This window comes from Rhinolophus hipposideros (assembly GCF_964194185.1).
Source record: "Rhinolophus hipposideros genome assembly, chromosome: 7".
Lineage (NCBI taxonomy): Eukaryota > Metazoa > Chordata > Mammalia > Chiroptera > Rhinolophidae > Rhinolophus > Rhinolophus hipposideros.
In genome coordinates, this window is record NC_138053.1 from 94,304,831 (window position 1) to 94,328,945 (window position 24,115).

Below are 24,115 nucleotides of genomic sequence, written 5' to 3' on the forward strand. Positions count from 1 at the left end.
CAATGCTCAGTGAGCGACACTGAGACACCACGCTTCTTACAAGCAGCCACAGCTCTCAGTGGAGGGGCAACGTCGCGGTGAGGTGGGCCCTGTGCTGAGTGCCGTGGAAATGATGAAAGCAGCCCTGGCTTCATCCTTGCATCCCCGGCTGGAGAAATGAAAACGGTGTTCATCTCTGCTGAATCCAGGCATGCCGTATCAAGAGGCAGCTTGTCAGGTGCAATTTGGAATCATCAAACTAATTGTTACATGTGACAAGCTGACATGTAAAGAAGGTGATAAGTACCTTGGTGCGGTTGTCCAGATTCCAGGGTGAGTGTTCATGGCCCAGGGCGTGGATGATGGACGAGGCAGGAGAGCGTCCTCCCGGCAGCAGCCCGCCCTGCTTCCTTCTGGAGCACCGTTTGCCAAGAAACCGTCAGTAACCCATCACTTCTCGGCAGCTGTGTTAATTCTTAGCACTTTCCCTGTGCTTCCTCCCAGATGAACTCTGGTGACTTGCTTCCGTGGGGTGCTTGCTGTTTGCCTCGATGTGACCCAGCACCTATTTCACAAGCACATTTGCTGGGTCTAGGGTTTCCAGGCGGGAATTCCCGCCCATTCTCAGGAATGTTTTTGGCTTTCCCATTCCTGAATCGCGATATAATTTGGTCGGGAAATCAGGAAAATCGGCTCCTTGAACCCAGGTGGTTGGTAGTATCGGCCATCACTTTGTGGAAACGATTCATCGTAGAGAACAGAAAACAGTTTAAATCGTGGGATTCTGGAACGGGAAAGGGAAAACAATTCCTGACAACGGGCAGGAATTCCCGCCTGGAAACCCTACCTGGGTCCTCAGGAGCTGCCCATTAAATGGCCCACAAGACAGGCAAACGATTGCCAGTTGCCTGAGCTTCTCAAGGTCAGCAGATGTTGCTGTGAGAATCCACTGACGAGTCAGGCTTCTGCTCGATGTCCCATGGGGACCGTGGGGCAGGCACAGCCGTGAAACGCAGGCACCCAAGCGTCAGCTGCAGGTGGTGGGAGCATTAGTGCAGGAGGTTCCCTCCATGCCGCGTAGAGCCATTCCCGTTATTTCCTGGATGCTCTGTAGTATCAGACGCAGCAGCAGCCTTCTGGGGAGCAAGCCAGGGACATCGGCCTATGATGTCTAACCGCTGCAGCGCCTGACGTTTGGGGCCTCCCTCCCTGTCCACCAGAAGTAGCTGCTGAGCAGCTGTGCAGGGGAGTCCGTCCACCGTGGGGCCACATGTGAGGCTCAGCTAGAGGGACCTACACAGGAAACCCCCACCTCCTAATAGGTCCTCCAGTCTGCGTATCTGTTTCCTTGTTTTCCACGTCCTTTTGGATTTTTTCTTCCTATTTTTCCTGATTTTGCTTTTGTGCACTCATGTTGCAGCTTTTCTGGCCATAAGAAATATGAAATGTAGTTATCAAAATATTAAATTATGATATATTTATTTCTTTAAAGCTTGAATAACAAGATTTCATGCTAGGTCTAATCACTTCTGTCACTTTGAAGTAGAGATGAGTGCAAGCAATATTTCATGCAACCTGCAATGGCGCTGACGTGACATAAAAGTTACAGATCCTGCGAAGGCAGCGGGGTTTGTTGCCTGAATTCCTAAGGAAAGAGAACGCTAATTATCAGGTAGATGTTAATGAAAAGAAATGCGTAGGGTCGGTCGCTTTGTTTTCCCTCGACTAACTTACAGCCGCCCTAATTTCTGTTTCTGGGCCCGTTGGCTTAAGAACCCTCATCCTGTACGTCTCAGCGCTGTGCGATATCAAAACACGTGTGTAAGTTCCGTGTCAGTGTTACTCACATCACACAGCTTTTCAAGGGCCTGGATCCCAGCGTGAGTCTCACGGTTCTCCGCCGGGGATATGTGCCTCCGACGTGGGCAGAATGCACGGCTCAGTTTAAGTGATTTGACCGCACGCCTGCATCACTGCCAGTCCTAATTACGCGTTTCATTTTTCAAATGTAATGAGAACACACGGGGCAGACTGATGAGATTTCCCTCCCGCCAAGAATGTTCCCTGATGCTCAGTCCTCAGCCCTCTGCATTGTCCACTCACCATTCACTAGGGAACCCGTGTGTCTTCATGCCTTAGCCAGCGCCCCCGTGAGGGCTCTGCTCCTCTCCGGACACCCCAAGGCTGCACCTTAGGGTGTCCCGCTTCATCTCGCCTCTGCAGTGGGGGGAGAGGGCAGGGAGCACAGAGTCGGGGGCAGAAAACTGGTTCAGGCCCAGCCTTGTGACCCGCTGCCTGTGTGATCGTGCAAACACTTAAATTCTTAGAGCCTGGACTTCTGGGTATAAAATGGGGGCAAAACTCATAACCCCTCACAGAGTGGAAGCACACCTTCTTTGTGCAAGGTAAGGCCCAGAGCCTCACTGTGGTTTGGCCACGTACCTGCAATGCCCTGAGCCTGTTTTCCTTCTTGTAATGAGGTGTCCTATCTTTTGGAGAGGACTTAATGTGATAAAGTCTGGTTAGGGCGTCAGCGTGATGCCCCCACCGCAGACACCCAGGGCGTATCAGCCGTTCCCCTCCGCCACAGCCTCTGGACGGGGTCGTTCTGTTGGGCGTGGGCGAGGCGGGAGGGTAGTGCTGACCGCGCGTGTGCGTGTGTGTGCAGAGAAGAGCTGTGTCCTTGTCTTAGGTGCCTCAGCGTGTCTAGGGATTCTCCCTCGTTTGATTCTGAAGATGACGGTGACTGGCCCTCGTGGGGCTGCGCCTCTCCCATGGGCCCCGCACCTTAGGGCACAGCCTGCTTATTACATCAGCACCTCCTGGGCACGTGACACAGATGGCCAGCCCACCCCCGGAGTTCCTGGTTGCCTAGGTCTGGGGAGGGCCTGAGAAGGTGCGTTTCCGTCCAGGTCCCCGGTGAGTTGAGGCTGCTGGGGAGCACATTGAGTTGCTGCTGTAAAGCATATGACAGAGACATTGAGAAATTTCATTTAGCACAACCATCTTCCCTATCCATGCGTCCTCTGGGACGTGTTACAAGTAGCTAAATGTCAGCTTAGTTTACGTCAGCCGCATTTTCAATGCCATTGTGGGTTGCAGGAGCAGTTGGAAAGCCAGCCTCCTAGCATGCCAGCCCTATGAAGTCCTGCCTGATAAAAAGAGCCCTGTGGTCAGAGAAGTCGGGCAGGCGTCCTCGTGTGGCCCCCTTCAGGGAGTTCCCAGTGCACCTCCGCCTGTGGCCTGCCCAGGGAGGCCCTGCCGCAGACAAAGCCACATGAGCCCGTGTAACCCGGCATTTTTTGCCAGACCCGTTTTCAGCCCTCTGGGCTGCACCGCGGGAAGCTTATGAATACACGTGGGCAATAGGATGGACATGACACCTTCTGCAGTGTGGAATTTCTTTAGCACGTTGCCTCAGTCCTCCCTGGGAGTGCATTCCGTCTGGGTCTTGTTCCCTAGGCAACAGGGACACTGTCTTAACTAGACTGTTGAGGGATCGTGTGAAATTGGACTATTTTGTTATCTGCTATCCCACGTAATTGGCCTAACTTTTTATAGGAATGTGTGTACATATTCTGAATGGCAAACCTTAAAAGCATTTGTAAAGTATAAACTCATGCAGTGGACCATCACCAATTTGTCTTCATTCTAGTGAATGGTCATATGATATACTTCTTAAAATTCCAAGTTATAAAATATTTATTAAGGAATGTGGTATAGTTACTTTCGTGACCGTACTATAACTTAGACTTGTGTAATTCTAATGTTGCCAGTAAAATTCCTCATAGAGCAGACACGACTGAATGTGTAAGTAAGAATTATTTGTAATAAGCATATCAATTATTTGTGTATTATTTTCATTGTAGGGTTCTTGAGTTTCTTCCCCAGAGCTTGTTTTTTTAAGGGGATGTCATATACTTCCTACCACCTTGTTTATGTTGCCTCTTTGTCCAACCTTTCTTCTAATGATCATAAACCTCAGCTTAGGTTTATGAAATCTGACTAAATAAGGTTTTACTCCTTTGGAAAAATTATTCACCTGATCACACACATATAAGCTGCCCTCAGTGCCCTGCTGTCTGGTCAGAGCAAAGATGGAGGCTCGGGAACGTTTGCCGTCCTCAGAGGAGACTGCGGTTTCTGAACTACATTGTGGGCCATTGGTGGGTCATAAAGTCAGTTCCGTGGGTGGAGACCCGTGTGTTTCTTTTAACGGAGTAAGATCAAGCAGGAAATGTTAGAGGGCATCCCCGGCTGTGAGAGTCGGAATTGTTTGCTGTTAGGTGTGTCTGTGTACACGCTGGGTCACGATGTTAAATGACCCAAGTCTTTATGGAGAGTCATGGTCACATGTGGGAAAGGCATTTGATAGAAAATATTTTAAGCAATTGCAGAGTAGAGAAGAATTAATAACTTAAGATTAAACTTTTCCTCCTTGAAGTTATCGTTTGGCCTTATCTGCCTCCGAGTCATTTCTGTGCCCTGGCCGCGCCCTGTGTCACCTGCCTGCTAAGTGGCGTGGCAGCAGTGGAATTCATTTGCACTGGTAAAGGCTGACTCAGCTCTCAGGGCTCCACAAGCATTAGTGTCCCTTGGAGGTGGTCATGCACCGAAGTGGTGCGATCGTGGAGAAGGGACTGTGCGTGGGGCGGGTGCCACCAGGGCCGGTGCTGCCAGTGTCCCATCTTCCCGCTTTGGTCAGCGCCGGTGTCATGGTAGTTAAGTGTGTTGAATATTAAACTCGGAGTAGCTCAGGTGTGCTACTGCAGAGGACAGAGACTGCCCCTGGTCTCCCCCTGTCCCCGGCCCGCCGTGTGTCTGGTGCTCGTCTGTTCAGACCCTCACTGGACAGGGAGATGCACGTCGTTGCTCAGCTGACTGCTGGCCTTCCAGAGCTCAGCCCCGACCTCGCAGGTCCTGCCGGCCCCTGCTGTCCACACCCCCATCAGCATGCCCGGCCTTCCCCTGAGTGGAGGCCTGCCAGGGATTTCTCATCGCTTGCTTCACATTGGGCCCCGGCTGCCTCGGGAACACATCACGGGCTTCTCTTCCAAGCTGATCCCCTCTGACTTCTCCGTGTGGGTTCTGGACGCCCCCTTGTGTCTTACAGTTGTGGGGGTCCAGGTGATGAAAGGAGAAATCACTTGGCCAAGGTTACGTGGTTCGGGGAAGACGCGGTGCTTTGCGTTGCTCCTCAGCATTGGGCCCCAGTGGGGTGCTCCTGCTTCACCAGAAGTGCTAAGACAGCGGAGAGAGTGAGCCTCGTGCACTGCCTCCCTCGGGGACAGAAGTGGAGCGAGCGCAGGCTGTGGCTGTGGTGGCCCCGTGGTGACAGGCAGAGCAGAGGAGAAGGAAGAGGGCGGGAGAGTGGATCCCCTCATGTGGGTCTCTCTGTAAATCGTGGTGGTTGCTCCTTTAGCCTTCAAGGTAAAACGCTTTCCGAATGGATAAGCCGCTTTCAACTCGATGTAAAACCTGGGACACGATTGAAACTGCCTTTCCTCGGTGTCCCACAGTGGTCGATGCTGACGGGAGTTCTGGCCGAAGGGTTCCATGTTCAAATGCATTCCGGAAACATGGGTTAAGTGAGGTTAATCTGGTTTCCTTACGACGGCTCAGGGCTCTAGCACACTAAGGGACACTCAAGCCTCCTGGAAGCAGTGTTTCCACAGCTCCGCTGACCCAGGTTACTCACCCCACGCTGCAGGACTAGCGTGGGGCAGAACAATGCTAGACCGCGGTCCTGAGGGCTGTGTGTGGCCGGTGTGAGGAGAGCAGTTTGTTGGAGGATTTGAGGGCCTAGGTTCTTGTCCACATTCCACTTCCTCCCGGCCCTGTGACTGCGGGTGACATGCCTCTGTCACTGTGCTGCTGCGGCATCTCCACACGGGGAGGCCAGTGCACCTGTGTGCTGCCCGCCCTGCACACCTCACGGAGCAGGTTGCTGGAACCTGGGCCGACGGGCTCTGCAATCGGGGGAAGGCCTGCAAGTGTGCCCACGTCTGTGAGCCACAGTTCCCTCAACCCGGAACAGGCTGGGGGCGGGGGGCGCCGGCCCCTGGGGAGAAATCCCGCTTGCCTTTGTTTTATTCTGCCTTGCCAAAGGTTTTGCCTACGTGCATAAATCAGATTCTGCTCTATAGAGATAAATGTGTAGAGCTGACCGCAGCTGCTCCGTGTAATCCCAGAGTAATGCCTGTGGTTCTTCTTGCCCCCTCAGAGCTATACCATCTTGTTTAGTCCAAATCCATTTCTTTCTTGGAGGGAAAAGGAACAGCCAGAGAGGAGGCAGGAAGCAGAAAGTGCCCTAGTGTCCCCAGAGCAAGCTGTTCAGTCCAGGGGGCTCAGAAAACTGCACAGGTTTTCACATTTTCATGCTCAAACCCATACGCTGGCAAAAACGGAACTGATGTAGGCTATTTATAGTCCTTACTTATCCTGCTTAGTGTAATCTCCATGCATTTTGCTGTACAAAATATTAATGGGCTTGAATATAGGGTGCTGCCCCAGATCCCTCCAGGGTGTTCATTATGTACAGTTTATGCAACGTGTTGCCTTTATAAAATCTGAAATGTACCTGACCCCACGGTTCTGAGTAAGAGATCAAGGGCCATAATGGAAACTCTCAGGCACAAAGGCACATGTGAAGGAGCATGTCCCCACGCCCGTCCGGGGCTGGAGGAACAGGCTGTTCTGTTGCTGGGCTCAGGTGAAAGCTGCCACACCCTGTGACTGCTCAGCGTTGCCCAGGTGCCTGGCGAGAAGCCTCACAGCTGCTGCGGAACCCGCTTCCTGTCTCTCCCGCCCGAGACAAGCCGGGGCCAGCCCCCTGGCCAGCCGAGGGGAGGGGAAGGCCCTGCTCCCTGCCTCACCAGGGCTCCTTGGAGGCCAGGCGGGGAGAAGGGTCGCTGGTACCCCCACACCAGGCTGCCGGGTGAAGAAGCAGTTGGCATGCACCCCACGATGCTGGCTACCATCAAAAGCCGGCAGTATTTTATGAACCTTAGAAATTGTTGTACCAGTCCAGTATGAATTATTGAATTAGCACTGCATATTTATAGCAACGTCTTAACAGTTTAATAATTTACTCATCCCTTCTGGATGCTTTGGTATATTCCTTTCATTATTAGGGAAAAGAGTCCTTTTAGAGCTGACTTCACTGGGCCACTCCCTCAGGGATGCTTCCTGAATTCTAAAAGAGAATCCCACAAAACTCTTCCTAAGTGTGAAGTGCTCGACACAGCAAATTGACCAACCCGCCCAGAGGCCGGCGCTCAGCTCCCTGCCCGCGTCTCAGGACTGCCGTGGCTGCGGAATCCCGTCAGCCCTGAGACTCGGACACTGGCCTTTAGTGTCCTACGTGGGTTACATGGATTATGAGACAGAGTAGGGACCTAAGCATCATTAACGGTAATACCATTTCTCGGGGAAAATAAATCCTACGTGCGAACAAGTGACCGCCCTGCATCTGGAGCACACTCTTCCTCGTGACACGTGGCTGCCGCCCCAGACTGAGCCGTTCCTTGCCCTGTTCCTCACTCGTGCTCTTAGGTGCTCGTGATAAATGAAAGTTAACGGAAGCAGTTCCTGTTTCCTAACACTTGCAGGTGATCAAAGGCAGGAATCAGGAATGGCCATAGGTCAAGAGAAGGAAATATCTAAGTGAAGAGCTGGATCCTTCAGGTATTTGAGAGTCCAGCCAAAGAGGCAAAGTGTGGTCAACTGTCCCTGTCAAGGGTGTGTTAGTGACGGCACACATTTGTCTTTTCCGAGCCTGGAGAAAACGCCTTGAACATTACAGCCCTTTTGCATTGACTTGGGCTGTTTTTGTCAGGAGGAAAGTCACACTTCATGAAAAAGATGCCGGTTCTTTACCGAGTTGGCTGCCTTTCAGCTTATGCCTCAGTCTGGTCACCTGTGCTTTTTGAACCATTGCAGATTTTTAGAGAAATAGGGCAAGAGTCCTGCAAAGACCTCCAGCCCTTATTGGCAGCTGCCGGGAATTGCATATAGAAGGTTGATGGGGTTTTTCTTGTTAAATTTGTTCATTCACACTCTTGAAAGTTGTCTTAGTAAGGCCATCACCCCCCTCTTCCTTGTGCCCTCAGCATCTGTGCTTAACATTTAAGATTCAACTCCTGATTCCATCACCATTCTCAAGTTTGACTTGAGACGATCTGAAGAAGTACCTCTTAGCCTGAGCTCTCTCTTAATATTGAGAAAAACTCTTTTAGTCTTTAAGACCAGCCTGGCAAACACTGGAGAAGAGCCGTTCGCTTGGGAACTGCAGGTTACCTCCCCATCGCCAGCAGATTTAGCCCAGCCAGACTGGTCAGTAACAAAACTTCATCCGCATACCCCTGAGGACTCCTTTGCAAGCCTCTGAGGCTCTCCGTGCATGAGGAGTCACGTGCATTCCTGAGACATGAGCCACAGGCAGCCCGACTTAATCCCCGGGGTCACTTCACTCCCTTCACAGACCATGCCGGTGACATGTTTCCGTGCTGACAGCATTTGTTGATACCATACCAGGTGCTGGGAACACAACAAATTCAACCATCATCCTCGACCTTGAAGGAGAGCTGGGCATGCAAGAGCCTACATGTTACTGTGACAGTGGGAAGTTCTTGTGTGAACACAGCTGGGGAAAAGGCAGTTCGGGTGAAAGGTCAGGGAAAGCAACGGAAAGATCACCTGTGAGCCCTCTTCGAGCTGGTGTTTACTGGCCGGCTAAGATTAAGGTCATACAGACAGAGGGAATACCAACAGTTTCTTCCATGCAAGATGAAACGTTTAAGAGCCCCAGGAACGTTGAGGATCATTCTAGAATTCTGTGTCTTGGCTTGGAGGGACCGTGTGACATATTTAAACTGGTGTACTTTAGAGAGTGAAAAGAATCACTGATGGTAATTACACAGGGACCAAGGCCTAAACCCGAAGTGTCCCCAAGGAGTCATGTACACAGGGCCATCCCAGGGTAACTGGTCAGAGAAGAGGCAGTGGGGACCGCCTGCTGTGTGTCTCCCAGAAAAAGGATAGGAAGGCAGATACAGTGCCATCTGCCATTGTCATCATTTTTGAAGACTGCAATGCAAAAATGCTTGTACTTAGGTCCCCGATATTCATTTTCAGACTCACAGCCTTCTTACTGCACCATAAAGATGCTGGTTTTCTCTTTATGTTCGGATCAGCACCTTTTTGAGGCAAATGCCAAGGAAAAGCAACAAATTGCATCTGGAGCTTAAGAAGAACTCCTCTTTGGGGGTCTTTGTACCTGACAGAACTTCTTTAAGACTGTTTGTGCAAGTACTGCCATCCCAGCTGCTGCTCTGAAACAAATGGAGACGCCACCGATTTTCATCTGGCTGCTTTGTTCACGCATCTCACTTGAAACACCGCAGCACTGGTTTCCTTAGGAAAGCCTCACAGCAAGGGGAGACTGTGCACCCACTTGCCCTAGGCACACTCCGTGCCCCATACCTCTCCAGGTTTCCTCCTGGGTGTCTCCATTCCTGAGAGTCCTTTCCTCTGGTTTCCAAGGTGACAGCTGGGTCGTCAGGTGCATTGACCCAAGCGATGGCACAGTGGGAGCACAGGCCATCTGCAGATTGGCTGGAATAGTTCTGGTTTCAGATATTCTCCCCTTGTCCACACGAGGACTTCTGTTTGTCAGGCAGAGTGTTCTGATTCCGGATGCTATGATGCAGAGAAACCAGGGCCCTGGGTTCATTTCATGAACAACGAGGTCAAGTCTGTCTTGAGTCCCAGGCCGCCCTGCGGAGCCCAGCGCCCTCATGCAGTCGGGCTCCGGAGGGCAGTTCCCATCTATGTGGGTCAGGTGGGTCCGCAGCACCCCGCCCTGCGGCTGGCGCCGGTGGTGGCTCAGTAAATGTTTATTCCACGCAGAGGCCCGGGCCCGGTGGTGACATGCAGAGATCCACATGCGTGGGCCTGCCGTGCCCTGGGCATCCGTGCTGCTCTGGAGCTCAGCTGTGCCAGCTCGAGCCCCCAGCCAGAATCAGCTCTGCCACTGAAATAGTCTCCTCTTCTGATCGAATAAAACCCCTCCCTGCAGGGCCAGCGAGGGTTCAAAGTGAGGGAAAGGCCCCCAACTCCTTTTTACCCCCACCTTCATTGGCATTCCAGATCATTTACACTCGTGGTGGTAATGCACCAGCGTCATTAACCGTGCAGGTTCTCAGACTCCTGGGAGCTGTGGCCGTGCTCTGCTTACACCTTCCATCACTCGCTTGGAATAGACGGGCCTTGGATGCGGATTTATTTGCTCCCCGAGGTGGAGGGAGGAAGGTTCTGGTGTGGGGGTCTGTTCGTGAACGCCATCTCATAGTGAGCATTATAAGTACAGCTGCTCCTTTGGTTTCTTAAACATGAAGTCTGCATTTAGCCCTAATAGCCTCGAGGCATGTCATGTCCAGCCCTCGGAGAGGCCCGCCCAGGGGGTCTCCTCCTGGTTGCTCTCTTTGTGGCTGTGGCCATGGGACCATTTCTCAAGGAGCTGCTAGGCCCAGTAGGGAACTCCAGGTCACTGCTTGGAGCCCTTCCCCACAGCCCTGGCAGGTCCCATGGGGTCCTCAGGTTCCTGATGGGAGCCGTCCTCCCTCCCCATTGCGACGCGACTGAGATAAACCTGCTTCCATGAGCGCTGACCGCGTTAGCGTGCTCCCCTGGTCACCCTGTGTGTGCAGTGTGCCTAACGCATGGAGCTTGTCTGATCTTCCTCAAATCCTGCGAGCACCAGAGGGGTCATTAGGTCCCCATTTCAGATAAGGAACCAGGTTCAGTTCAACTCCAGAACCCATGGCCACCGGCTCTCAGAATACGTGTTTTGTCTGCAGCCCTGTCCTTTCAGCCCCATGGGACTGCGTCGCCACCATTCATTTATCTGCCTCGCTTTTTAATAACAAGGCACACTGAACGCTTCCTTGGTGGCAAAGCAGATTATCTGGCTGGGCCCACGGCAAGCAAGGGAAAGGGCCCTACGGAAGCAGCCACCCAGAGGGGAGGAGTGGTAAGGAGAGCACTAGGCCTGGGGTCTCGTGCAACACGGTTGGCTGTTTGCTTCATCCCGCGCTCCCCTCTGGCTCTGCCGTTCTTCACTTGAAACCCTTATTTGCCAAGTTCAGGAAGAGTCTCGGGTTCCCTGCATGTTGTCAGGAACAGCCCTGACGGGAGATCGCCTGTGGAAGTTCTGTCCATAAGGATATGCTCAGTTTTCTTGTGGTTGCCACCAACACTAGCCACATTGAAACAGGGGCAGTCAGTTTCCGGGAAGTCATGGTGACTGTTTCCACGTTAGCTTCTCGTAAGCCTCGTTGGCCCCTGGGACCAGCTCTCTGACATCTCCTGTCTTTACGCAGCCTGCCTAGAGCCCTGTACAGTGGGTGAATGTCAGGTGTGCATGAGTGGACGGGAGGAAGAGGATGGCAGCGATGAGAAGCTGCGGCCAGTGTCCCCGCAGCCACGGAACAGAGAGGAAGCAGGAGGTGCTCAAATAGGACGAAATGCTTCCTAACTGTGAGGCACGCTCGGCACTCAGTAGATACAGATCTATGGTGAAGAAATAAGTGGTACCAACTAGTAGACGAGGAAAACAGAGTGACCTGGGCACCAGAGACCAAGCATCCTGACTGTTCAATAGTGAGGGAGGGAGGGAGGGAGGGAGGGAAAGAGGGAGGGAGGGAGGGAGGGACAGAGGGACGGAGGGAGGGAGCGAGGGAGTGAACACTTCCATCAGCCCTCAGAGTGCTTTCCTCGCAACCTCAGGTGACGGTGACATGCGTCTGTGTCATGTCCACCCCGTTGTGCTCCCGTGCTATCCAAATATTCTAGAGGCTTGCTCTAAACATGTGGGTGGGGGTGGCTCTCGGATCGATGGGAAGTCATCCTAACTCACTAGCTGGTTCAGAAAGTAAGAGCATTGGCAGTGGGTTTAGTTTTCTGCATACGGGCACCTCCTTTTCTGTTAATCCTGGAAAAGGCAAGAGGGTATGGCATGGTCCGAGGAGGGTCCACGCAGCTGGGGAGCAGCTGAGTTTGCAGGTCTCGAGACCACTGAGGAGGGCAGCTTAGCACATTTGCCTGGCTGGCGGTCGCTCTCAGCACAGATCCCTCCCTGCCCTGCGTTTGGAGGGTGGATTAAGGATGTCATTACTGGTGAACCCAGCAACACAAATCCAGCAGCTCTTGTCCATCATTCCACGTACTCGACTTTAACCTAAGCCGTGCATAGTGTCCCCAGGCCATGTCTTGACTTTTGCTAGATGCAGGGCTCCCATGGCTAGGGGGAGTCTCCTAAGAGCACATGAAATCTGGCACCTCTCCTCTTCTGTTGCCAGATTCCCCACAAACCGTTTTCATGGTGGCTGGTCCCATGTAAGGTCAGCCACCTCTACTTCCAGAGATGGGAGTAGACAAGACCAGGTAATATTTTGGTGTCTGTAATTCAACTTAATATCAGTGCATACTTCTTTCTGATAGGAATTCTATTAGCAGTTGTCTTGTCAGATTTTTTTCTACTTACACAATGATTTTCCTTTTTTAAAGGTGTAATACGCGTCCTTGAGATAATATATACCTTGTACTTTGAACCATGGACACTGTCCTCCTAAAAGTCGTTCCCTAGTAACACATGACCCTTGACCCTGAAGACAGCCGACTAGATCTGGTTTCACGATACAGATGATAATACTCTGATTTTTAGCACCCATATAGTCATATTAACTATTCATTAGCACTTCCCTATAGTTGAAATTCAAAAGACAGACACCAGAACAAATGTGTTCAGCATCAAAGACAGGATAGTTTTAAGTGTAAAAGTTACCTGCTGAAACAAAGTTACATTTGGAATTTATACTACATCTATGGTAGTTACACAGATTGTCTGATCAGTGTGGACCGTGTTCTCAGGCTGTGCGGGAGACCCGGGTTTCCCGCTGTAAGGAGCTGACGGTCACGGAGGCGGCAGAGGGCAGGCACTTCCTGGCAGAGCCTGGGAGCCTTTCCCGGCATCAGCCAGTATTGCCTGAATTTGCATATTTGGAGTGGGCCCACCTACAGCCAGTGTCTTCTAACACTTCAGCTCTGGAGTTAACCACAGGCAGGCTTGTTGTCTTTTTCCCCAGCGTCTTCCTCATTGCCATGTGGTAAAACTCACACACGTTAATATTTTTTTAAATATTAAAGCTTAGCCCTTGCCTATAATGATAACCTATATTCTTCCTAAAAGGTACCTTTTCTGGAACATTCAGTGACATAAAGGAGGCTGTCAGTTTTCTGCCCTACACACTTGGCCTTGGGTAGGGTGGGCAGGGGTTCAGATTCTTTGATCCTGGGGCCCCCCTTTCTGCTTGTAATGCCCTCGGATCCTGCCCCCTGGTGCCGTACAGTGTTAGAACAGGAATGAGAAAACTTAAGGTGGACACCCTGTCATTCTTCAAAGAAGCTCAGAGGAACCCTAGGATTCTCTAGTCTTTAAAAAAAAAAGAAAAGAATGCTTAAATTACACTTTAGAAGACAAAATAGCAGCTTCCGCACTGTGTCATATAGGCAGTTAGTACTCATTACCACTACATGTGACTTTGTCAGTGGAGGCAGGATTCCAAGTACAGTATGTACATCATTTCACTGAAACTCCCCACTGTTCTGTGGAATAGGGATTGTTCGCGTTTCACAGCTGGACACGTGCTCGGAGAGGCCACTCCTCTGAACGGAGGCTTGAACCCAGAGCCGTTCGTCTCGAAAGTCCAGCCCTGAAACGCTCATTAACACAGCTTTCCTCTGTGCGTCTGAATCTTCCCCGAGCTCCCCAGAGATGGAGGCAGAATGAGGGGGATTTAACAAACAACGCGTGCCCTGTCAGGAAGCGTGGCCTGGGTCCTCCCCTCAGACACACCGAACCCCTCTATTGTGATGAATGTGGACATCTCCCCAGCCCGGGATGACCCCCATGAATTAAAACCCTAAGGTGCAAGCTGAGTCTTTAGAATGGATTTGTCGTTGTGTCCAGGGAAGGAGGGAGAATGAGGTCAGAGCGCAGGGACGAGGGAGCAGGGACGAGCCGCGACTCTCGTGATGGGGTCACCTGTGTGTGAAGAGCACAAGGCCTCGAGCAGCCTTCTGGGAACATCTAGCGGGGAAGTGAAGATGCCCCCGCTCAGGTTCAAACTGTAACTCACGGACAGTTACTCGCTGCTTAGGGAGACGGGGACACACCTGTTCTAGGGCGCCAGGAGCCCCTGCCCACAAGGAATGTCAGCTCCGAGTTATCCTCCCCCACGCTGACCAAAGCTTTGCCCCGAGAGCCCCCAGCTAATAAAAGGACCAGCAGTGCCATCTTGTGGGGAAGTTCTCGGCTCCTGAAATCAGCTGCAGAGAAACAACCTTGACTGTCAAACTCTGAGGAATGACATTGCAAATAAATGTCTGGGTGCAGTGAAGTGAGGCGTTCCCCTCTGGCCACCAGCCACACTAATTATTGTTTTGGTGTCTAGAAGATTAATAACCCAAATAAATTAACACCAAGCCAGAAAGATATTTCAAGAACTGAAATGGCTAGAAAGGATTTGTTTTCCATCCCTTTACTAGGAAATATATTTAAAGTCACCCCAGGTGGGAATGTATTTTTCCATAAACTCTCTGAAAACACAAAGCCACAAGCTTAGAGCAAAGTCAAAATATAGTAGCAGAATCTGCTTCTAGGTCGCAATAAGGGCTCTATCCTTTCATAGGAAGGGTCAGCAAGAAGACGGCTTTTCCCAGGTATTCGTCACACGAGCCGAGTACACCCCAAATCACCCACTCCCATCACTGTAAGAAAAGAGGGCCACCCTTAGACCTCGTTGGCTTTGTGATGACAAAGCAAACTGCCCCTTCCATCCAGTCACTGCGCTGTGGCGTCGTATCCCTCTTCCCAGCACACGCGTGTGTACACATGCGTGCACATGCACACATGCGATCTCAGCTTGAATGTCACCTTTCCAGGGTCAGCGCTGACTGCCCTCCGCAACTCAGGCCCCCAAATATGCCCTAGCAGAGTACCCCACCCCTTTCTTTCCTGGCACTGTCCCTGTTTATAATTCCACACCCCAACACCCCGACTCCTAGCCGGCATGACGCCCCAAGGACAGTGAGTGCTGCTTCTCTTTCTGGCTCCAGAGAGGCCCGGTCAGCACAGCTGAGGGATGTGGGTGACATTGTGGCTCTGGCACAGGGAAGCCCTTCGCTGTCAGCACATGGTGGGGGGGCCTGTAAGTGTTTCCACTAGTGTGGCTGGATTTGAGGGGTTGGCAGCCTGTGTCCCCTTTTGGGCGAGCACACACACCCTGGAAGGCCTGTGGTCTGGGAGCCGCCAGCTCCCCGCCTCGTGATAGGCTGCGGGGTAAACTGAGCTTCAGTGGCTGGGCATTGGGAGAGACAGGCCCCTTCTCACAGCACCGTTAGCTGCTTGTTGGAAAATGAAATCGAGACTGGGACCCAGCTTTCCGGGCCCCAGTGTTTATGAGAGTGCCTCTCCCTGACTCACAGGCAGCTTGGACTTCCCAGGGAAATTTTTAGGGGAAAATCCCTTTCTCAGCACTCGTGCTTTCTTACGGGGCGGGGAGGGAGTGTCGTTTGCAGACCTCTCCCAGGTCCCCGCGTAGCCTTTTCTGGATGATTCAGTGCTACTGACGGCCACGGGGTGCGGGTGGCGGGGGAGCTAGAGCAGCCAGAGTCTACAGCCTAGAGAGGGCAGAAAACGTCACATCACCCAGGACCCGCACTGCCAGGTGGTGAAATCTTAGGACACACAAAAAGTGGAAAGTCTGTAATCCCGGTAGTGTTTCTGTTGATTACATGACGACTGGTACTATTTTGGATATATTGAGTTGAATAAAATATATTGACATTTATTTCAATAGTTGCTGTTTTAGATTTTGGGGAGAGTTTTAAAAATATTAATTCCGTTTCTCAGCCCTAAGGACTTTCATTTAAAGATGAGCCCGGCAGACTAGTCCTGAGGACGTCTGCATTCCCCAGAGTCACGTTCACTAAGAATTTCAGCCATTTCATCCTGCCTCTCTGGAATGCCAATAAGGCATAAACTTTGTCCATCAAGGAAGTTTATAAGTAATAGGAAACTTTTGTTCAGGATGAGTGACCACTAACTGGCCCTGTTAAGATGTGCTGTGGTCCTTACCAGGTGAACACTGGAAAGTACGGGCATGGCGCAGGCAGGGGCCGCGTATGCCAGGCACGTGGGACGGAGCTGCAGTTCCTGTTGACATATAGGAAGTGGTACCTGGACTCTAATCCCCGCGAATTACGCTAATAGTTCCTTTCATGCTACATAAGTGTGGTTTTTAAAAACTGGAGAGGTTTGAGGATGTGGGGAGGGCAGCAGTGATATTTTTCACTGTCTCTGTTTCTTGGGAGAAAGTAACGTTGCATCTTCAAAACAGCATCTGTCAGAATGGTATTTATGAAATTAAATAAATCCTCAAAGACGCGATCACAGTTTCTAGAATCTTGGAAATGTAGGTTATGCTTTGCATGGAACCCTAATGGAATTTAAAGCGCACGTGTTTTTGCAAACACAGCTTTGTGAGCAGACTCTTTACCAGGGTTTCTCGTTTGTGAATTTTTGTTTAAGCTACAATATCTCAAGGAGTTTAAAATGTGTTTTTACTATAGAAATGTAATAAACAATCGTTTACCACTCTGAGATGGTATTAATTGAAAATGGAAAAAGGCGTTGCGCTCGGGGGTCCTTTGGCCAAGCCTAATGAAAACCTGCACTGCAGCACGTGCTCGGGGAAACTAAGAGCTCCGTGAAAACAGATACCGCCGTTCGCATCTATTTATCCGAGAGGCCGGCTTCCTGTCATCTTGTCACAGGTGGCTGCCACGTGTCCTTACCATCGATTATGGCGGTGGTGGGGAGTGGGGGTGTTTATGTTCTAAAGACCTTGAATGAATGATCCGTACGGATTGAGGGTCACTATTCCTTCATGCAAAGAAGCTTATTCTTTAAAAAAAAATTTGCTAAGCCTCAACCGCAATGAGATAGTACTTCACACACATTAGGATGACTACTACAAAACAGACAGACAGACAGAAAGTGACAGGTGTCGGTGAGACGCAGAGGCCCTGTGCATTGCTGGCAGGAATGTGAAACAGTAGAACTTCTCTGGACATCAGTTTGACGGTTCCTCACATTAAACATACAATTACCACATGACCCTGCAATTCTCTTCTGAGTATCCACACAAAAGATCTGAAAGCAGGGTCTCAACCAGATACCGTTACGCCCGTGTCCATAGCATCACTGGTCACAAGAGCGAAAAGGCAGACACAACCTCCATGTCCATCAACAGACAAATGGAGAAATCAAAGGTGGTCTGTCCGTACCATGGAATATTATTCGGCCTTTAAAAAGCAAGGATATTCTGACACACGCTATAACATGGATGAACCTGGAAGGCTTTATGCTCAGTGAAATAAGCCAGACACAGAAGGACAAATATCGGACGATTCCACACGTCTGAGGTCCTGGAGTGGTGCAGTTCTTACGACAGAAGGCAGAACAGCAGTCACCGGGTTTAGGGGCAGGGCCTGGAGTTGTTTACTAGGCACAGAGTTTCTGTTGAGGATGATGTACAAGTTCTGGAAATGGTTAGTGCTGATGGTTATATAACTTAGGGAATGTACTTAATGGCACTGAATTGTACAATTAAAAATAGCTTAAAAGGTAAAAAAAAAATCTTTGAAAACTTAGTTGCTGAGCTAGCTGGGGTTTTGAAGCAAACTTGGAAGGGAGGGGAGAGCTTGCTCTCTGTCTGTAGGGGTCGTGTACCCGAGCTAACGCAGGCCGGAGTCTCCTCTGCAACCTAGATAAGACTTTGCAAGTACAGCACAATTCTTTGGTGTTCTTACAAAAAAAAAGTGCTATCCTAGAGCAAGAACCGCCCCTCAGATGTGCTTGGTCTGTAGGCTTTCTCCTTAGAGGTGTCTTCATGCTCCGTGTGGGCCCTTGGGTTCTGCCCCCCGACCCTGACCCTCTGAAGGACTGAGCTGGGACTGGGCGGGGGAGGGATTTCCTTTAGCCCCCAGAGTCCCCACGGCCATTCAGCAGTCATGCTGTCAGTCTCCTTGAGAAGCTCGTTGGAAAGAGACGCTAAAGTGGGCGCCAGGAGAATAACAGTCGTACCTGCTGAGCCACGGACGCAGAAGCAAGGCTGCAACTCCTAGCTGCATTTCCTGATGTCAGGGTTGGAGCAAGGCCACTGTGACCTCTTACCATAACCATCCACACACGCGCTTCCCAAACGCACTCGAGTCAAGATCTAGAACCCACCCTCCTCGTGTTGAATGTAGGCGACGCCCAGGGCCAGAATGCGAAGGGTCACCTGTGACGCAGAGGCCATCAGTGGAAGTGTGGGACCCCAGGACAGGGCTGAGGTCTGGAGGCCCCTCCTCCACACACACAGGGACAGGTGCTGGGAGCTGCCCCTTGGGGTGGCCGTTGTAGCTGGCGCTGTGCCTGCTGCCGGCCACCTGTTCTCCCAGGAGCCAGACACGCCGCCTCCTGGGAGCATAACCTACTGATTCCATTACAGTTCTTCTATAGTCCGGTTCTGTGAGAAGTGTGTGTGTGTTTTCTACGCAGAGAACACAGAATTAGAAATGATTGTAACTTTTTTTTGCTTGTCTGCTTTTCAACAATACACAGAACATTATATGTGTATCTGGGGGAGGGATACATATTTTATATCTACATGTGTATATACAGATATATGATGACCCGAGCTTCCTGGGCCGTCTTTTGGGGCTCAGTGCGGCGGAGAAGCTAATCTCCTCTATTGTGTGTTTATTCGGACTAGATTCACTCCTTGTAGGTGACTTTCTCATCAGGTTCTTGGTGGGGAGTGGGGGAATAGAGGCAGTGTCTCTGTTTCTGCCTGCAGGGCCTTGACTTGGGTTAGGAAACCAATGCAAAATGGAAATGCTGGAAGCAATCGCAAGCTCATGGCACATAAAGACGCCGGGCCTTATTGGAGGTGATGCTGCATGATTAGTTATCAGAACCAAACCATCGCTACTTCAGACATTTATAAAGTGTTAGAATCCAGAACGCGGTTCCTAACCCGTGGCCGTGAGCGCCCGGCCAAGCCCGGGGGTGGCGTGGGGCAGTCACTACAGGATATGCTGGGCTTCAGGCAAATCCAAGCGCACGCAGGGGTGACACCTGTGCTGAGCCGACTCATCTCTGGCTGGCTGTTGATCCTGTGGCCACATCATAAAACGGGAAAACTCCAAGTCTGTTCACCACACACTGAGAGCTGCTGAGTGATACCAGGCTCGGGGGCACGTTTGTGCTGCTGAGTAAGACTGAAGTTTCTTCCGCTCATGGAGCAACAGAAATTACTTGGGGGACTTCCAGGTGTTTGTGCTCAACTCGGATGTCAACTGAACTTTCAGAACATGCGGGCTTTGCCTGCAGTGACACACAGCTAAGACAAGGCTTTTTCTTCCAAGGGCCCCGCAGCAGCGCTGATGGGAGGCAGGCGGGCAGCTCAGACTGGATCCGCCCTGTCTGCCCAGCAAGACGATCCTGAAACAAAACTGTCCACCTCCTCCCGCTGCCCCCGTCGCACTCCCCCCCCTGGACTCGCCTTGTGGTCACCTGTAGCTCCCGGGTCTCCTGACCTCTGCTCGAGCCATTCCGGGGGTGTGCACACCTGAATGCTCCCTGAAGCTGTGCTGATGTTTTAAAACTGCGACACGTGCAGCCATTGTTAAAATGCCTAGAAGAGCATACAATAACATGGAAGTACGCTCACCGTATCCTACGTGCAGAAGGAAGATTACAAAACAATCTGACTCTCTTTGTACAAAAAAACGAATTTGATGAGAAAACGAGTGTCTGCCTCTCCGTAGCTGGAAAGTCTAGGAGAACAGCCAGCGTGCTCGCGGTGCCTATGTTTTGGTTTGTCAGCTTCTCAACACTGCACGTACCTTACGCTGGTCCTGTAGTCTGGCCCCTCAGTGTCGGTGGTGGTGTAGGCAGCTATGATTTAAGATGTTAAAAAATGACAGTAGCTTCACCGGGACCTGACAGCTTTACTACTTGAGTCCCTGTGGGAGCCAGGATCTTTGCTGGAAGCCGCGAGCCGGAGGGGACCCCCGGCCTGGGAGGGGACCCATTGCAGGACGGGCAGCTCCTTAGCTGGAGTCCCCGGGTTCTCCAGTGTGATCCTGTTTTCTGGCTTCAGGCAGCTCCTGTGTCCATAATTTCCTGAAACCGTAACTATAAGTTGGCCCATAGTTACATTCAGAGGATGAACTAAAAAGCAAAAAGAAAGTGCTTTTCAGCAGCTCGGGGCTGTTGGCTGCAGTCTTTTCCTCTGGCTCTTTGTCTGAACCACCTCAGGAGGAGGTGGACCCCTAATGTGTCCTGAACCCCCTGCCAGGCGGTCATTGTGATGAAATAACACACAGGAAGAGTTTTGAGTCCTGCTTCCTCTCCCTCCCCTCATTGCTTCTTACCCTCCCTGGAACCAGCCTCGTCCACCGTGGGGTCCCTGCCACGTCGCGCTCTGTGAGTTTTCTTCTAACCCGCCTTTCCTTGCCTTGCAGTCCGCCTAAGCCGACCGTGTTCATCTCCGGCGTCATCGCCCGGGTAAGAGCCTTCGCGTGTGACCTCCTGGTTCCTTCTGTCTTTGTGAAACCCCACTCTCCTAGCCCAGGGCCAGGGGCGCTTCGTCGTCTCGTGTCCATGGAGCGCATAGTGAGGGACGTAGGAACTGACCACGCAGCGCGCAGCGTGAGCGGGCTGCCGCCTGTCTTCCCTCACGTGTGCCCTTCTCTTGAGCCTCATCCAGGGTTCCGCAAACTACCCACGGGCCAAGTGTTTCTGGGTGGCCTGTGAGCTGAGAATATTTTTACCTTTTTTAAACGGTTGAAAAAAATCAAAATACAAATTCTATGTCGTGACATACGGAAATTGTATGCAATTCATATTTCATTGCCCACGGATAAAGTTTTCATGGCCCAGTCATAACACTGTCAGACAGCATTCATGCTACAGTGGCCAAGTCAGATAGTTGAGGCAGAGAGTGTGACCCGCAGAGCCTGACATAGTCACTGTCTGACACACTGCAGAAAGTGTTTGCTGAGTCCTGGACTAAACTCATGGGATTTAGTCACGCCTTTACGTTTCAAAAGCCCCCTCTTCTGGTGAGACCCAGGATTTGGTTATAACCACAGACCTCCCACCAGCAAACTTTCATTGGGGATGGCACACTGATGCCATCCATGGTTCCTTGGCTGTCAGCACACCTGAGCACTTAGCATGTGATGTAGGAAGAAAGCGCCATTGCCAGAGACAGCTCACCACAGCCGTCCAGAGACTGGGACAGACGGGTGGGAAATCTACTACATGTGAGAAAATTAAATGTCAACCGTGGCCGTCGGCTCAGCCGGAGCGCCTTGGCCCAGGCCCCGTCACGTGAGCACCGTGGCACAGGAAGGCTGTGCCTCCCTGAGAAACAGATCGGGACCTTCTCCGAGGCCTGGCAGGTTGTCAGGCACTGTCTCACGCTTTTCAGCCCTGCCCTGGGTTTCCTTCCCAGCTGGTGCCCCCACTCACAGCTGTGGTGGCAAAGCTGAATTTAAGAGCCTGGGTTTGGGTCTGTCTTGCCCCCAGTTCAAAAGACTACAAGAACTGTTCTGGCAGAAGAAAGCCACCCAACCTAGCTCCCGGTAAGCCGTACGGTGACCTGCCCTCGTGGGGTAGGGGCAGAGACAGCACTTCTAGGTAGTGCGTGGGTCTCAGTGCTCCTTCCTCTCCCCAGAGAGTTTCAGGACCCACGCTGCCCCAGGACAGGCTTCTGCCTGCCCACAGGTCCTCATGCCATCACCTGACCTGCAGGGACGCGGTGGGCATGGGGTCGTGGCCCTGCTCCTGCATGACCCCAGCTGTTCTATGTCTTCTGACAGGGTGACAAAGACTTCCCACCGGCGGCCGCCCAGGTGGCTCACCAGAAGCCCCACGCGTCCATGGACAAGCACTCTTCCCCGAGGACCCAGAATATCCAGCAGCCTCGCAAGTGACCGGCGAGGACCCAGCGCCCTCCCCAGCCATGCCTCGGTTCCCCAATATTTGGTATTTCCCCAGCAAAGACAGCTGCGTTTTCTTCAAAACGCTGCTCCATTGGGAAATCTAAGGCAAAGCAAGCGCCTCCTTTGCCTTACATTTCCGTGTCAGAAACTAGAAATAGACCCCAAGCCGTGCTTCCAGGAGACCTGGTTGGTGTGTGAGGCCCCCTGCGCCACTGGGAGGACCTGCCAGCCCTGAATAAAATGAAGTTGTTCAGAGTTTAGCTGTAGTTTTGTCTCAGCAATTGCCTAACGTCCCTGCCTGTGGTCTTAAAACCAATAGGGCACAAATTTGGGGGGGTGGATTAGATTAAGATTAGGGGGACAGCTCGATAATTTCATAATTTTTAGTGCAAGGATAGTAAAGTCTTACCACCTGAGGGAGCATGAGGAATGAGGGTAGTAACTGCGGGGGAGTGTTCTAGAAGGCAGAGCAGGGAGAGCCAGACGACAGCAACACTGAGTGTCTCTCCCTGTGACGAGGGATCGCCATGCAGGGCGGCACCAGGCACTCCCCAGACAGTGGAAGAGAAGCTCGCATCTTTAAAATGGCTCTTTTACTCCAGGGGTCATCGTGCTACAAAGTTAGAATGTAGGCAGTTTGCCCAAAGGAGTACGTCTGGAATGAGAGCTCAGGGTGGGTCCCACGTCCGCGCTGCCGCCACATCCAGACGGGTCCCACCCAGGAGAGCCAGGCAAACCTGCCTTGTTCAGTGCTCAGCTCTAGAGCCGTTGGTGAGTTCTGGGAGTGCTCACCGACCAGGGAAAGGAGCAGGCACACAGCGAATTCTGGAATGCTACAGCAAGAGCGTTGGCTGCATAGATAGACCAGATGAAAACCTGCGTTTTGTGTTTCCAGGGAAACGTAGGAACACCACATTCCATTTGAGTTAAAACCTGTTTGTCAGTCAGTCCAGCTGTCCAGAGCTCCTGCCCGCATGCACATTTGCCTGGGCAGGTGGGGTTACCCCACTTTCTGTACCCGTTTCCTGCCCAGAGCTGGCCTGGACGCCTCTCTGGCTCACAGCTGTAGATGCCCAGCTTTCTGAAAAGCCAGGGGGCTCCTTTCCTCAGTAGTTAACCTCCTGCAGAGCAGATGCTTTGGAGAGGGCGCAGTGACTGCCCGTCACCAGCAGTGGTGTTTGCTGCAGGCTGGCAGTGGTGCTGTGACCGGTGCACCCCCCAGCCCCTCTGACGCCCTGATCAACTCCACAGCTGCTGACCAGTCACAGTGACACATACGTAGGCAGACCCCCCCTCTCACCCGTCCCTAAGGGAGAAGCTCTGCACTTCCCATTATGAGGGCAGTGTTAGGTTTCCCACCCCATTTCAAAAGCCGGGACCGAGTCCTCCAGGCCCTGCCTCGTCACATCAGGTGTGTGTCTTAATCACTAGGATGTTGGTGTAAACTGAGGCTGGCCTTTGGAGCCTGCGTCTCAGAAGGGATCCCGAGAGCAGACAGTGCCAGGTCAGGCCTGTGAGCCACTGCACACAGGAAGTAAGACACATCAGCGATCCTTCTGGGCTTTGCAGCGACGGCCAGGCTGTTTCCCAAGGTGCATTTCTCAGGTACCTTTAGCAGCATCTGGCACGTACTTGTGGGCTCTAGGTCACTGAAAGCAAAATTTTTCCCTGAATGAGTTTATCAATTGTTAACTTCAAAGTTAATAGGGATTGTAATAAAGACCCTGTATTTCTTCTCGTGGTTTGTTTTTTCTTCTATTTTAGAGATTTTTCTTTTACATGTTACAAGGGTTGCCAGATGGTTTCAGTAAAAATGGGAACGCACATACATGACGGGTATTTGCACAAATTGTTTCCCAGACAGAGTCAAACTATGGGACACCTGGCACCTCAAGTGTAGTCATCGTACCTTGAAATGTCCTAAAATGGAAAAGCATAAGGCAAGTGATGAAAACGTCTTACCAGGGCCTCGCAGCTAACTCTGTAGGTGGGCCCTTGGGGACAGACTTGAGAA

General features: G+C 51.7%; 1 protein-coding gene across 1 annotated transcript in view; it reads left to right on the forward strand.

The window, feature by feature from the left end:
- The window catches only part of DAP (death associated protein), a 48,786-nt gene extending 24,946 nt beyond the window's left edge, over window positions 1–23,840 (forward strand). Inside the window, exons 3-4 of the mRNA XM_081052987.1 lie at window positions 20,617–20,659; window positions 21,979–23,840. Coding sequence (XP_080909113.1) covers window positions 20,617–20,659; window positions 21,979–22,092 — 157 coding nt within the window. The 3' untranslated portion in view covers window positions 22,093–23,840. The remainder of the gene's footprint in view (window positions 1–20,616; window positions 20,660–21,978) is intronic.
- Window positions 23,841–24,115: the final 275 nt, after the last annotated feature.